A 16703-nucleotide genomic window follows, 5' to 3' on the forward strand; every position below is an offset into this window, starting at 1 on the left:
GAAAACTAATCTGGATAAAAGCAATAAAAAGTATTAACACCCAGCAATAGATAAAATGTGTAACTTCCTCAAAGGGAAGAGTGTCGGAAATCATTGACGCGAACGTTGAAAACACTTTTAAGATTGTGCATACAGAACCTTAGTCGTAATCAAATCCAGTGTACAAGCCCACCAAATTTCGGGGATGTAATGAAAGACACTAAAGGTGGATGGTTTGATTGAAGAAGACGAAATGCAGTCCACTCATTACATCTGATTTCCCCGACAAAGATGAAACGAAGGATAAGAATGAGAGACGTTACTTGCACGTAAATGAAGTATAACAAGGAAAATGAATAATAGTAGTGACGTTACGCCTTTCCTTTAAGCATTGATTTTATTATGAAATATAAGCTGATAGATTATTGCACAATTATAAGAACCAATACTCCAAAATCCAAAAGTCTCCAGAAGTATAATATATAATAGCTCTGTATTGGAATGTACAACTTGCTAGTGACATACATGTACTATACTTTCTATATTACTCAAATAAGGAAAATATGAACCAAGCCAAAAGGGTGTAAATATAATATTTCCAAGGTGGCCAATATACAAACAAGAGCGTGTTCACACGGACATCTCAACTCTAATAATATAAAATGTTTTCTATATTTACGTTAATGAATGATTCTTTCATTATCTCATGGTGTAACATTGTATAGTTTAAGAAGGATCAGCGAGAGCTCTTCATATTTACACGCCATGAAGTGGCAGAATCAACTTCTGGCTAAAAAGAATCGGTGAAAAAACACCTGAAGAATTAACGACGATTGTGGAAAAAACAGGTTACCGTTTGCTATACATGATATCGATATTGATACATCCTCGCATATTGTCAGTGGCAGCATCGTCATACTGCTGCACATAGTGCCCCTGAAATTTGGGAAGAAAACATCTCATAACTTGATTCATTTCAGTGGAACTGTGAAATGGCTAAACTCATCAATTTTTATGTGCTCAGGAGTTACAAATCTGTGTTCTGCTAAAACAACAGAAGAAAATGGATACAATTTATAGGACCTGACACTTTCAAGCCTAAACACCTATTGGCTATTACCCATGAAAGGACTAGGATAAAAAATTATAAGTTCAGACCAGTAAAGATAACACATCCAATTTATTTATTCTGTTATGATCCAGTTAGCCTAATGTTATTTTGAATTCATTAAATGATCTGATTTACAATGTTCTGTGTTATGTACAGAAATAACAGAGCTTAAAGCTATGAAGTCCATAACCTATTGAAAAAGCTACCCATTTCGCTCGCCATTAGTTCTATTTCTAGTTCCCTAACTAGCAGTATATATATTGGCAAAACATCATAGTATTGGTCCAGAGAAAAGGTGATAATCCAGGGTCTATTTGATTTTCACTTGTATATCTCAACTTAGGCAATATGTGTAATATTATATGCAATCATCAGTATCCAAGCCATATCTTAGAAAGGAGAAGGCCCTGAATTCCTATCCAGATAAATGGCAATCATTTGTAAGGAGAGGGGTAAAAAGAAAAGTGACCTGTAGATGAAGAGGAGCAGCAAAATGATCTTTCATCAACGTGCATCACATCAAGCCCAATAAACCATGATCCGGTGCTCACATCATCATGTGCATATGTCCGAAGAATATGTCTGCAAAGCAAATATTGGATCTTGATAATGCATTTTGAGATAATGACTACAACATAAACTCACTTGTCAATGGTTTCTCTGGGCTATACATGGTTCATTAGGGTAGAAACGAAGGAAAAGAACAAACCTGTTTATTGAAATAAACTGAGCCAATGCTTTCGAAATTACATAGACATCGCTGGAAGCATGCCGAAAGTATCTGTAGCAAAATGCGAGCGTCAACAGGTACACTTATATATACGATAAAACAGAGAGTCTATATATACTCACGATCTCCCATCGCCAAATTTCCACCAATCTGGTTCATGCCATTGATGTGTCCTATAAGATTCAGGTAAAATGAGAAGAAAAAAAAGAGCGAATTCTAATAACACAAAAAAATAATATCATAACCAGATAAAACATTAGGCACAGACTCACGGATCAGAGAAAACTTCGCCTGATTTCATACAACCAATATAAACACGGGGTTTATCCAAATAAGAAGTTAGAACTCCTCCCAGGGCATCTGCATAAGAAATCAAGTCATTGAATGCTCATAAAATCACAAAGAAATCCCAATAATTCCTGTTGCTTTTCATGAACAATATGTACTTCAGTCCTCAAGTTATATTGCAAACTAGAATATTAAATATGATTTATTCTAGTTCTGTAAAACTGCAGAAACAAGCCTTATTAAGGACAACATACCAACATTAACATATACATCGTCATTGGCCTTAAGATAAAACTCTGCATCCCATTTGTCCACAGCATAAATAAAGAATGATTTTATCTTTTTTGCTTTCTCTTCAGGTGCCTCCACTTGATTATCCTGAGGAGGGGAGCAGATAATAAGATTAATAATTTGATTCTTGCATTATTAAGTATACAACTTCAATTGAGGTAGCTAAATATTGTCTTAAAGTCCATCACTACATCAAGCTTAATAGTGCACCAGGCGAGGTAAGAACAAACTTTGAACAAAACACACATGATTCAACATTAATACAGCAAATGCCCAAAATTGCTGAGTTGAATAAGCCTACGTTTCAACAAACGTAACACTTCATCTTCCATGTCCCCCCCCCCCCCCTTTCTCTCTCTCTCTCTCTCTCTCTCTCTCTCTCTCTCTCTCTCAAACAACACAATATCTTTAATTTTTGTTTAAGTCCTGCATATTCAATTAAAGTCCTTATAGTCACATAAAAAGGTTATTGTGTTTGTACTTGTCAATTTGTCAACAATCAAATACTGTTAGCATGAAACTATTATTAAAAATCAACATACCAGAATGATGAAATCATCGGTCTGGCTGCTTTCTGTTTCAATTTCTTTGTCCAAGCTGTCTCCACGATTTGCGCTGCATAGAAAGGAAATGTTCATTGGACAAAAATGTAAAGTTCCAGTCGTTCATTAGACTTGCATTAAAACTATCAAAGTCATACCTTTTTCCTATTACAAAGCGCACAGTGATGCCTTTTTGATCAGCAAGTGTTTTCATAGCAGTATCTACAAGAGGGCATCACCACGTGCTTATAAAAGAGTTCTACAGGATAGACTAGGAAAGCTTGAAGACTATAAAAGACAACCTATATTCTTAGTAGACAATTTCAATTTGAACATAACTAATTTATCATTTCGACATTTATAAACCAAAATTAGTACTAATTAGAAAACCATCTAAGCAGATTAAAAATGAATAGATGTAGCAAAAGGTGGATTTCTTGATACTAAGAAAGCAAGAACCACACTTGAAAATTAAACCCAAGGTGAAAGTAAACTTTGCACAACAGGTAAATTTCTATTTAAATCTAAAGAAAGGAAAAAAAATGTGAGATAAAAAGCATCTAAACCATTCTAAACTATCTTTCTTGAAGCTGTCATAACAAGTGAATATCTTTCAGCAATGCATCAGTTCAAAACATCTATAAAAACAGGGTTCTAAGTTCACAAGGAAAGCATCCTAAGCGCAGTAATTGGACATATTTCAGTCAGAAACAATCGAAAAGATAAAACATAAATCAATAGCAGAACACCTTATTGTCATGATTATTCAGTGGAAGCTAAACTAGAATTTTAATCAGCTCGAAACCCTCATTCATATAGGCATAGCAGCAGGCATTCCATTACATCCAACTGCTGCTAATTGTCATTGCTAAAGGAACCCAAACCAATGGAAAAGGTACCTGTTGGCATCCAAGCCTTCCGGATTGCATTTCGGTTCTTTTTTCGGCCAAAGGTTGTCATTATCCCGATAACTGCAAGTACCTTCTTAGTAGGCTGCTTCCGACCATTTCCTGGTAATTTCTTTGTAACAAAACTTTCTTGTTTAGCTGCAGATAGTTGCATCTCAAGAGACGACAACTTCTTACGCTGTTCCCTGAAGAAGCAAAAATGAAATAGTGATACCTACAGGCAATAGCCTACCGGTTAAAGGGCATTTGTATCCAAATTTGAACTCAGCATGTGAAATGGAGAAATTAATAGAAGCTCATGGATTACTTAGGTGGATTATATTTATATTCATGCCATTAGTAAATTGATATTTCAGATAAGTATACAAGATATTGATGGATCCTAGGTGAAATATCACTTTATTAATGGTGTGAGCATAACCCACCTAAATGCTCCATGATCACCCGCAACAAGAAGAAACTTACCTGCATTCTATAATTTTGAGTGTATCATCAACAGATACGGCGGATTGACCCTGAAATCGTATGAACTATACTGCCTCATTGACATCCTAAAATTTTAAAAAACAAACGCACTAGCAATTGCACTCTCGCACAAACTAAGCAATATTGAATTAGAGATAACTTGCACTAAATAATAATTATGCAATGTATGACATAACATAACTTGAATCACGAAATCTAACATTACGGTTACCTGAGTGGTTCTTTTTTTAAGTTGTTCCATCAAATACGCCCTATTTTCCGCGTCCTGCCACAGCCTGTAAATGGCAGTGGAAACTGAGTTCAAAATTGAAGATCACGAGGAAAGTACGAAGAAGAAGTGAATAACTGACCTGCCAGCGACGTAAATAGTAGACATGGTAGCAAGCATTGCGAGCATGAGAGCAGAGACTCGAGATCCAAAGGAAGAGTAACCAGATAGCCGGTTTTGTGATCCCCGGCTACGCATTTCTTCTCAGATCCAAATATATGGATGGAAGTTGGAACTGCAGATTGTTTATGTTTTGGAATTGAGACTGAAATGATGTTTGAGAAACCAAGGTGACTTGTTTTGTTTGGTTCTCTTCGGTATTTACGTTTTGAGCTCCACAAGTATGACCGCGACGTTATAACTGATTTTATTCAACTTCTTTATTTATTTCGGTTTCAATTTTCAACGGAGCTATCTCAGAACCGAGAACTCAGATAGTCAGATGCCGAACGCCAGAACGAACGAACGAACGAACTGCGATGACTTGTTTCAAAGTTCAAAATAAGCTCTCCAGTCCCCAAACATCTTGCATTAGCAATTTTTTTTTTTCAAGTTTTCTTTCGGCCAAGAAACTGTTAGCAAATTGAATAATAGGAAGCAATGGGCTTATAATTGGGCCGGTCCAAGAATTAATTTGTCTTTTGGTGCGAAGGGCGAAGGCGTAAAAAAACACTTACAGTTTTTTGGTAAAAAAAAAAACTTACTTAAAGGCACGCACGTCGAATTTGCTGGGTGTTCCCTCCTTTTTCACCGTCACCTGGGTGAATTGGGTCAGAGCCAGACGGTGACGGTGACGGTGACGGTAACTTCTACTTCGCGTTCAACAACGGCTTCATGTCTGACGGGGTTCTTAACATGCTAACTAAGCTGCTCTTCACAAATTCTGTTAAGTTAGTTTATGTAGACTTGCCATGCTGGTTGGGAGATTAGTTAACTCACTTGCTCATTTTCTGATCTCACGCAAGCCTCTCTGCAGCTCCCTGCTTCTTCAGCACTGTGGAATTTAACATATTATTATAATTAAATCCCTGATCAATTTTGGTGCTACCTCATTTTTTTTGTTTGGTGAGACAAATTAAATTAAATCAAGTCAATTGGTATGGTTGGTTTCTTAATTGTTTCTGTATGTGCTATATATATTGATGAACTGAAAAAGAACGAAATGCGACTCTTCAAATCCAAGCTTCTGGTAACTGCAAAATGGTTGATGACATATTTGAGGTTGCATCATGCATAAGGCATTGGAGCAGGATCTTGAAGACAATACCCAACACAACTAAATAGATTATTATTGCCTAACTGCCTTAATTAATTTGGGTAATTACTAGGATTTGGTGTTATATAGATTTTTTTTATAAGTGACTGCTGATATCCTATCTGTAGCTATTATATATTTGTATTGATTTACAAAATGAGGTTAGTTAAGCTTGTGTTTATGTCCTCTTATTTAATCACATTTTTTTAGAAAAAAATTTATACTTTATTTAACTGGATGACATTTCGTTGCATAATCTCTATGGTAGCGTTTGGTGGAGAGACAGAGACGGAAAGACTGAGACGAGAGACAGAGACTAAGAGACAGGAATTGAAATAAATCTCAATATTCTGTTTGGTGTAAAATGGGAGGCAGTAATTGAAACAAGAATGAAACTCTAATTTAATTTGCACAAAGGGCAAAATTGAAATTAATTAATTAAAATGAAAGTATTTTAGGTATAAAATATTATTAAAGTTTCAGTCTTCATCTCTAAAAATTTCAGTCTCATGTGTTCTTACTTTTTGGAGGTACTGAAATACTGAAATTTTAGAGACAGAGACAGAAATTTTAGTACCAATTTCTGAACTAACAAACACGATACTGAGTCTCAGTTTTTCAGTCTCAGTGTCAGTATCTCAAAACAAACACTGTTTATAGGACTATAATTTGCCACATAATACTTTTCTAAAATACCCGAAATTAACATGAATATGATGTCTTTGATTGAGAAACAAAAATGTATATATCTTAAATTCATTAAAGTATAAAAGTCGAGAAGATAATTAAAGGAAAAATATTGTTAGAAAAGTCTACAATTCCATTATCTTAAATTCATTGAGAAAACCACAAAGCAGGTGCAGGTCCAAATTTCAAAGCTGAAACGTACTCAACATTTGCATCGGCATTGTATTATTAGTGCGAGAGAATATTGTCCGACGACTCGCTGATAATTGAGAAACCTGAACGAACAAAATGATTGTTACATTGAATTTTATGATTCAAGGACAAAACAACATGATGTTGATGATGAATTGATGATATTTAATTTGCTTTTCCTTTGGGGCCAGTACTCGTTGGTTGCCATTTTAATTTGATTATGTGAATATCTTTCATTCTTTCTCAACTACAGTTAATCTTAAATTCTTATTTGGCGTATCAATAAATTTGTTTTTTTTAACGTATTTAGTGAATTTTTAATAATAAAAATAAAAATATTAAAAAAATAAAAAATTTACAAAATTATAATTTATATTTTTTTAAAGTTTTTTTTAAATAAATCTTTTTTACTTAATAAATAATTAAAAATATTTTTATATTGTTATATTTAAATATAATTAATAAATAAAAAAATTATATAAAATATCTAATTAATTTTATTTTTTTAAAATAATTCAAAAAAAAATTTATGAGCTTACACAAGCCCAAATTTCTATTGGTCGTTAGAATCAATTGATATTTTTTTTTTCTCCTTCTTTAAAGACCTACCTTTAAAGATAATGCTATCATAAAAGTTATTTTTGGGTCATTCAATTAATTGAGAAGTTGTATTTTCTTTCCCCAAAATCAAAGTTTTGTTTTAAAATCGTCTCAGATGTTTGAGTTTATTATTTAAGCATTTATATAGAGAAAGTTTAGGAGCAGCACTTTTATTAAAATTTGATTAACACTTAATTAATAAAAAAATGAATAATTTTATATTGTTAAATGTAATTTCACACCATTAAAAATATTAATAATAAATAATTAGTGATTACAAATCATAAAATCTGCTGGTTTATAACACTCCTCATTTATATAAATGAAAAAGTTATTTATTTTAAATCAATCAAATATATTAATCAACATATTAACTGTTATATAATGGAGAAATTCTCCTACAACATATATCTTTTGGCATAATAACTTTATAGCTATCAATGAGTATATTAATTTTTTTTGTAGTTGTGTTATGATTTAAAAATATTACATGCTATGTCTACCAACCATATTCATATACCTTAATCCAAGTGGTTGATACGGTGGTTGTTCTTAATAAGTATCTGCTACAAATTAAAAGTATTTTGTCATGGAATGAATGTTTGAGAAGGAAAAAGAAGAAAAGGCGTGATTAGACAAATTGAAATGAAATGACAATAAGAAGAGCAATCAGAATTGACAGAAGAAGAGAAGAGTGCATGCATTGTTCCTCTTCTTCCTCATTTGGTAGACAGCTTTTCCTTTCTTGCGTTGATGAGACGCCGGTTTCTGTAGTGTATGTCCAAGAATCTCATGTAAACAGAATATGTGTATAATATAAACAAAATAGAATATTAGTAATAATGTAATATACTATAATATTTCTTATTGTTCCATGATATTACATAATGTAAGCATGAGTTCTTAAGTTAGAATCTCATGAAACATATCCTATACTTAGAAGCTTTTGTGTCGAAACTAAATACCTGAAAATTGAAAAATTGATGTTTCTAACGATTTCGGACAAAAGAGAATATAACTGACGAAGTAATTAAGATTATAACCAATTTTACGGGATAACAGCTTGATACCACAGATGCGCTATCATATTTTGTAACCACTGAATTCCGATAAATAATGTGCCATAATGAATACTTAATGTCAGAAAAACGATATCCCCAAAAGACAAAGACTAAAAGGAAGAGACAATCATCGAGTAAAGACATGAAAAACTCACTTTGCAACTTTATATATTACTGACTTTAGTATTGTCAGATATCTTGCAAGTTGTCCACCCGACCTGATTCTCCACTTGACTAAGTTGAGATCTCTTGTCTCTATCTCTTTAGATTATGATTTTGCTCCGAACATAAACACCAACTTTGCATATTATGTATATATATGACCATCATAAGTGACTCTCAAAATTATTATCATATTTTCAACTGAAATTTAATTATAAAAATATTGATGGTCCCAAACTAAGTGGGACTCACAAGTTTAAAACAAAAAAAAATTAAATAAAAGAAAAAGAAGTGGCTAAAGCCACGAAGAAAGATAAGGTTTATTGATTTATTCATTCTGAATAAAACCAAACGAAACAGGGATTCGACAGAGAGAAGGGAAGAAGAAATTTGGAGAAAAAAGGATAAGCTATTTTTTATTTGATTGAACTGGTAAACTTGCTCCATTTCTTATAAAATTTTAGTATGTTATTCTTGGTGTAAAGATGAACATTAGGATATAATTTGCTACTTGTATTGCATTCTCTTTTATCTGATTTGAGATACTCACTTTGTAGAGAGTTTATATTGTTTACATCAGTTTTGATGATATATTTTGTTGATTGTTGAGATGTCCTAGTATCACTAGAAAGACTAATTATGTATCCATTATTTTGATAGTGGAAGATTTTTCTGGACTAGGTCCCTTGGATTTTTTGTCCCTCTTTTGGGGGTTTTTCCACGTTAAAATTTTGGTGTCTGATCATTTAATTTTTGTCATTATATTGTTGTTTGGAGTATCTTTGGATTTGCCTATTTAATCGCACTTGTTGTGAAAAAATTATTTTTGGTGTTTCCGCTGTCAGACAGGTTCTTGTTCTGAACCTTTGTTGAGTTTTTCCAACAAAGTGGTATCTAGAACTTTGGTTGTTTATCTCTGTGCTGATTAAATGGAGGAAAATACTCATGGCTAAATATGGTCAAATTGAATTTCCAAAATTACTCGATTTGGAAGACCCTCATGGAAGATATGTTGTATAGCAAGGACTTGTATAATCCTGTAGAGGGGGATAAATTCAAAGGTACCAAATCCGATGCTGAATGGAAGAAGCTGAATCAGAAGGCAGTTGCTTTGATTAGGCAATGGCTTGATCTTACTTAGGGCTGCACATGGATCGGATTGGATCGAATATAGCCTAAAATTCTATCCGATCCGCACTGCACTCATCAGATCGGATCGGATACGATATCCGCAAAATTTCAGGCCGAATCCAATCCGACTTGCGGATCGGATATCGGGTATATCCGCATAATTCAAAAAAATATTTTCAAATTCCATTTGGCTATTTTTACAAAAAAAAAATCATTTTTCACCCGTTTAAGCATATTTAATTTTAAAATATTATCAATAAAAGTTTTTTTGAATAACAAAAAAAATAATAACACAAGATTTAAGTTTAATTATTCTAAGTCGAAGTACAATATAAAAAATAAAAAACAAGATATCATAAAATTCATAAAACAACACACTAAAATTCATATCACATTAGGGTTTATTTTCTTAAACTATGCTATTTATATGTGATGTGCGAATATGCGGATTTGCGGATCGGATCCGCGGATATCACTGCCAAATTCGCAATCTGATCCTATCATAGTGCAGATCAGATCCGATCCGATCCGATGGCTCTGTGGATCGGATAATATCCTCAAAATTTGGATCGGATGCGGATAATCGCGGATATGCGGATATTATCCGATCCATGTGCAGCCCTAAATCTTAGCGTGTATCCACATGTTGACACCGAAACGAATGCCGAGAATATGTGGAAGAAATTGAAGGAGTTATATGAGAAGAAGAATGTGCAAAATAAAGCATTCTTGATTAGGAAGATTGTCAATATGAAGTATATTGAAGGTAAATCAATGCCGAAGCATTTGAGCACGTTTTAGGAGACGATGAACCAACTGACAAATAATGAAATCACGTTGAATGATGAGTTGTAAGCCTTGTTGTTGTTGAGTTCTTTGCCTGATATTTGGTAAGTTCTGGTTGTGACATTAACTAACTCAGCTCCAAATGGAAAGTTGACGTTGATAATGGTTAAAGAGAGCATGTTGAATGAAGAAGGCAGAAGAAGAGAACGAGGTTTGACTAATGCCTCCTCCTAGTCAGAAGCACTTGTTTCAGAGTCACGGGGGAGAAGTCAAAGTAGAAAATCTCACAGTTCTGACAAGTCAGAGAGTCGAAGCAAGTTAAGAAAAAAGTACAAGCGAAGAAAAGAGTTCATTTGGCACTATTGTGGCAAGTCAAGGCATATCAAGAAGTATTGTAGGTTTTTTAAAAGAGAACAATCAAGAGGAAGAAACGAAGACAAAGGTAAAGATAGTGATAAAGAAACTACTGCTATTGTTTATGAAAATGTTAATCACATATGATGAAAATTATGTGAATCTTGTCTGTGATGATTCCACATGGATTATGGACTCTGGTGCCTCATGTCATGTCACTCCGAGGCGTGAATTTTTCACTTCCTATACTGCTGAAAATTTTGGCAAGATCAAATTGAAAGATAAAGGAGTGTGTGATATTATTGGTATGGGTGATATGTGGTTTGAAACCAACATGGGATGCAAGTTATAGTTGAAGAATGTTAGGCATGCGCTAGATATGCGGTTCAATTTTATTTCAGTAAAGGCATTGGATCAAGAGGGATATTGCACTTCCTTTGGTAGTGAAAAATGCAAGATTACCAAAAAGAATCTCATTGTTACTAAAGAAAATAATAGTCTCGCTACTCTCTACTGGTTTCAAGCAAAATTGTGCAAAGAAGAGGTAAACGTAGTTGATAATTCCTCTTCTAATTTGTGGCATATACGTCTTGGTCACTTGAGCAAGAAAGGACTAAGCATCTTAGCCAAGAAGCACTCACGTCCCGTAAAAGGTACAACTTTAAATACTTGTACTCATTGTTTTGTTAGTAAGCATGCTAGAGTATCGTTTCATAATTCTGGATCTCATAGGAGATCACATGTTCTAGATTTAGTTCACACTCATGTTTGCACTATGAATGCTAATACACTAGGTGGTGCATCATATTTTGTTACTTTTATTGATGATTATTCTCGAAAAGTGTAGACTTTTGTTTTGAAATCTAAAGACCAGGTGCTCGGTATCTTCAAACACTTTCATGCAAGTGTTGAAAGAGAAACAGGAAGGAAATTGAAATGTATTCAAATAGATAATGCTGGTGATTACAGGGATCTGTTTGAAGAGTATTGTAAAGGATATGTGATCAAGCTTGAGAAGAAGGTTTCTAAGACTTCTCAACATAATGGAGTTGTAGAGAGAATGAATCGCAATATCAATGATAGAGTCAGGTGTATGCTCTCTCATACAAAGTTGCCTAAATTTTTTTGGGGTGAAGCAATGAGGACTGTAGTAGATCTGATCAACCTTTCTCCTTCAGTTTCACTAAATGGTGATGTTCCAAAGAAAGTTTTGAGAGAAAAAGATGTCTCCTTTAGTCACTTGCGAGTGTTTGGCTGTAGGGCTCTTGTTCACATTCCAAGAGATGAAAGGTCTAAACTTGATGGAAAGTCAAAGCAATGTATCTTCATGGGTTATAGTCACAAAGACTTTAGTTAGAGATTATGGGATCCGGTTCGCAAGAAGATAATTAGAAGTCGAGATGTGATTTTTCTTGAAAACTAAACTATTGAAGATCTTGAGAAGATAGGTAAGCCAACAATAACTGTTAGAAGTTCTGCTGATGATGAACCTGATCCTTTCACTAGACCTCCTGTTGATGGGGGAGATGTACAAGTTGATAATGATGGTGATTTTTTGTCCCTCTTTTGAAAATTTTTCTACGTTAAAATTCTAGTGTCTGATTATTTAATTTCTGTCATTATATTTGTTGTTTGAAGTATCTTTGGAGTTACCTATTTAATCGCACAAATTGTAAAAAAATTATTTTTAGTACTTTCGCTGTTAGACAGATTTTTATTCTGAATGTCTGTTGAGTTTTCCAACAAAGAAAACTAAACTAGTGTTGCTAATATTCATGGATCTTTAAATTTCATCTACAAAATATGTAACTTAAGTGCAAGGAACAAATGTTGAAATTGTGAAGTAATTATTAGTGCCAGCTATTAAGAAATGTAGTTAGTTGTAGTTAGCTTGCTGCACGTGTTAATATGTATAAATGGCTTGTGAAACCCTTACTGTAATAGTTAGTTTTCATTTATCAATTAGAGAACTGCATAATGCTAATTCTCATTTTCTCTTCCAATTTTACATTCTTTGTAAACACAGCTCCTCCATTTTCAACTTCTTAGTTTTCTTCCCAATTTGATTTCTGCTTCACTCTTGGACTCATACAACAGAGTCTAATGAGAGCTTGATCCTCTCTTCCATGAAATTTCACATAGTGCGGTGAGCGTGGAGGAGAGGTTATTGCTCCGATTAGCAAGACCGAGAGTGGAAGATCTGAATCTGACATCTTCACAGATTCATCAACCTGGTTAATTTCTTGTCTTTCTTCCCCTTCCTCTCTTTTCTCTTTCTCAGATTTCGTTCCTTTTCTTGGAGCTGTTCTTGAAATCCTTTTCGATTCAACATTTCTTCGAATTTCTTTAATCTTGATTGACAATGGAAGCAAGTCAAAATCAGTCTGCAAACTTCAATTCAATGGATCCCCAATCAATTGCAAACTTCCTAAGTCAGATTTCAGCAATCCAAGCTCATGTGGCCAAGAACACAATCAATCCGATGCAAGATCCAGCAAGTCCGTATTTTTTGCATCCTGGTGAAAGTCCTGCTAATCATTTAATTCCAGTTACATTGAATGCACATAACTACAACTCTTGGAGTAGAGCCATGTTGTTAGCCTTGAAATCAAAGAACAAACTGAAGTTCATTCATGGTTTGATAACAAAACCAAATGAGAATTATCCCTTATTCGAAGTCTGGGAGAGGTGCAACACGTACATTGTGTCATGGATAACTCTGTCTTTGAGTCCAGATATTGCAGGAAGTGTCATATGGAATAACAATGCCTCAGATCTTTGGAGAGATATAAGACGCAGATACTATCAAGGTGACAAGTTCAGAGTGGTTGAATTACAAGAGGAACTCTTTCAATTGAAGCAAGGAGATGCTAGTATAACAACTTACTACACAAAGCTGAAATCGATTTGGGACTGGATTTAGAAAAGTTGTTGTAGAGATGGACTCCAGTGCTATTCTGGATTTGATTTCTAACAAGAGCAAGCGCAGAGACCATCCTGATCCAATAATCAGAAGTATTGATGGTCTAATAAATAGAGAATGGATGATTGAATTCAGGCACACCTTCCGTGAAGGCAATAGAGGTGCAGATCTCTTGGCTAAGGAGAGTCTTAAGTGTCCTCCAGGCTTTCAATTTGTGGATCTCCCTTCCCCTGCTTTACAACTCATTCTAAATGATGATTGTAGGGGGTTTTTACCCCCGGATTAATTTCAGGTTTGTAATATTTTTGGGCTCTTAGCCCCGATGTTTAACAAAAAAAAAGAAGTTAAAACTCAACTCGACTTGGTCATTTCTACCTCTATTCAAAGGTCATAAATTCTTAGTCCGAACTATTTATGGTCAGCATAATGGGTTAAATGAACTCGTTTATCCTGATTCGTTTATCCTTTTATTTTATTTTTTAAAAAAATATTTTGAAAAAAAATATTATTTTTGGTCAAAAACCTTAAATAGTATTATTTTTAGTTGACAAATTGAATTTTTGAGTTGTATTAGATAAAATATTGGCAAAACTTTTTTTTTTAATTTTAATGGAATGATTTGTTTAATCTGTCATTTTTTTAGATTAATCAAAATCCGTCTATTTAACCTAAAAGTTAACCTAACTTAATTTTAGAGATAATATTTATCCAGTTAAACAAATAAAACAAATTAGACCAATAAATTTAGTCCATTTTAACGAATCAACCAAAATAGATAACCTCTCTCATACAAATGTTTTTAAGACACATTTCATTAAAGTCTTAATAGAGATTTTTTATATAAAAAATTTAAAATTTAAAATTTTAATATATTTATTTTATATGATTAAAATTAAAAATAAAAAATTTTTATTTATAATAATTCTAATATATATTTTTTAAACACATGTTAATTAAATTTTATAAAATTTATCTGAATACGCTATTTAATTATGTTTTACTACCTCTTATTGAAGTGAGATTAACATAAATGCATACACAATTTTTATACATTTATATTTATAATAAGGTAATGTTTATAGTGTCTATAATTATGATAATTATGGTGCTTACATAAATATTAAAATTAAAATTATATTTTTTTATATTTTAATATTATTTTTTATTTTTAAAATTAAAAAATATTATTATTAAATAATAAAATTATTTTAAGTTTGTCAATACTTTTTAAACATAGTCACCTACAATAACATGGCACCGTAGAGATGTCACCTTACTTACAATAATATAACGAAAATTAGTGCACTTCAAAAAATAAAAAGTACCGTACTCTTTAAAAGATAATTTATTATCAAAAGTTATTAGATAAATTAAATTTTTATTATTATTATTATTATTATTATTATTATTATTATTATTTGTTTGTTTTTTACATAAGTATATATATCTTTTAATTAAATTTATATAATACAAAATTTTATATCATTGTATTTATATTTAATATTATATTTTTGTTTCACACGAAATAAAATTATTATATATTTATTTGTTTTTTATGTGATTATAATATTTTTAATTAAATTTATATAATACAATTTTTTTATCGTTATATTAATAAATTATTATATATTTGTTTACTTTTTATATGAGTATACGTATTTTTTTTAATTAATTTTAGGGCAATCTACCTAATTAAATAAATTCTGTGAATTATTTATCTGAATAAACAAAACAGAAACCTCTTATGTGCATGTGCAATTTCAATTTTATGTAAATCGTGGAAGCTAACCACAGTTTCTATTTTGTATGTAAACTGTTGGAGGCTACAAGGTTTTATGTTGGAAAAAGGTTGGGCATAATCCGTGGCGACCTACTACAGATTATGAAGGAAAAAGCTTAGGCATAAACCGTGGTTGCTTCCCACAATTTATGAAGAGGAGGACTTGAACGAAAACCCCCATTGATTCTCACGGTTTACATGCAAAGTAGTATAAATACATAATCCGTTGATGGTCATGGCGGATTATTTGTGCTGGAACAAAAATTGAAAGAGCAAGGGAGATTGAGAGAGTTTCAGGGAGAGCTTTGGAAGGTTTTGGTGAGATTTAAGTGGTGGAGTCATGGAGGACGAAACTCGCTTGTATCGACTAAATAGCATTGCTCACGTGGCTGGATTCATCGACGAAGAGGTTAGTTATTATTATTATTGTTATTATTATTATTATTATTATTATTATTATTATTATTATTTTATTACTTTTATTTTTAGTTTGTTATTATGACTTCATAGTAGCAGTAGTAGTTGTATCATTATTAGTATTATTATATTTATTACTATTATGATAATGGTAATTATTATTATTACTTTTATTTTGTACTAGAATTGGGAAGTGTTAGCATTATAATTATTGCTATTGTTAGCAGAATTATTTTTGTTGGTATTGTTATTATCCCTATTGTTTTGTTGTTGTTTTTAGAATTTATTAGAGGAAATAGAAAATCAAAGTCGGTATCTAATAATTTTTTCTACACTATGTTATTAGTATTGGTCGTATGTTGAGGAATTTTTTTACCGATATTTTGTAGCCTACTAGGGTTATTAGCGGCGTTAGGAGACAGCAGAATATGCTTTTACTTCAATTGTGAAGACAGGAGCCATGGGGGAAGGAAACAAATATGCTGAAGTTTGTGTACTAAGCCCCAACAAAGTTGATGAAGCACAAAAAATTAAGAACAACCGATCTTTCACTTCAATTGTGAAGACAGGAGCCAATCCCACAGAATCTGAAGATGTGATGATGGCACAAAAAAAGGAAGACGTTGAAGAAAATAAAGAAGATGAAGAGAACGCCCAAGAGGTAACTGTCGAAAAAATTCCTTCTGGTCTGTTTAATTTAATTATAAGTGAGGTTGTAAAAAGGGAAATTCGAAAAGATTGGTGGGACTCTC

At 32.6% G+C, this 16703-nt stretch overlaps 2 protein-coding genes across 2 annotated transcripts; one reads left to right on the forward strand and one right to left on the reverse strand.

Annotated features, from left to right (window-relative positions):
* Window positions 1-432: 432 nt before the first annotated feature.
* On the reverse strand, window positions 433-5183 carry LOC112801436 (hydroxyproline O-galactosyltransferase HPGT1). Its single transcript, XM_025844153.3, has 12 exons — window positions 4686-5183; window positions 4547-4610; window positions 4315-4364; window positions 3841-4034; window positions 3100-3163; window positions 2942-3014; window positions 2363-2486; window positions 2093-2180; window positions 1943-1993; window positions 1800-1871; window positions 1560-1672; window positions 433-915 (listed from the first exon to the last, which is right to left on the reverse strand). The coding sequence occupies exons 1-12, from the start codon at window positions 4799-4801 to the stop codon at window positions 893-895; spliced, it is 1032 nt and encodes a 343-aa protein (XP_025699938.1). The 5' UTR covers window positions 4802-5183; the 3' UTR covers window positions 433-892.
* An 8010-nt stretch (window positions 5184-13193) lies between these two features.
* Window positions 13194-13754, forward strand: LOC140184911 (uncharacterized). Its single transcript, XM_072238112.1, has one exon. It carries the CDS (start codon window positions 13194-13196, stop codon window positions 13752-13754), a length of 561 nt encoding a protein of 186 aa, XP_072094213.1.
* The last annotated feature ends 2949 nt before the right edge of the window (window positions 13755-16703 follow it).

Source organism: Arachis hypogaea, chromosome 5 (assembly GCF_003086295.3).
Source record: "Arachis hypogaea cultivar Tifrunner chromosome 5, arahy.Tifrunner.gnm2.J5K5, whole genome shotgun sequence".
NCBI lineage: Eukaryota > Viridiplantae > Streptophyta > Magnoliopsida > Fabales > Fabaceae > Arachis > Arachis hypogaea.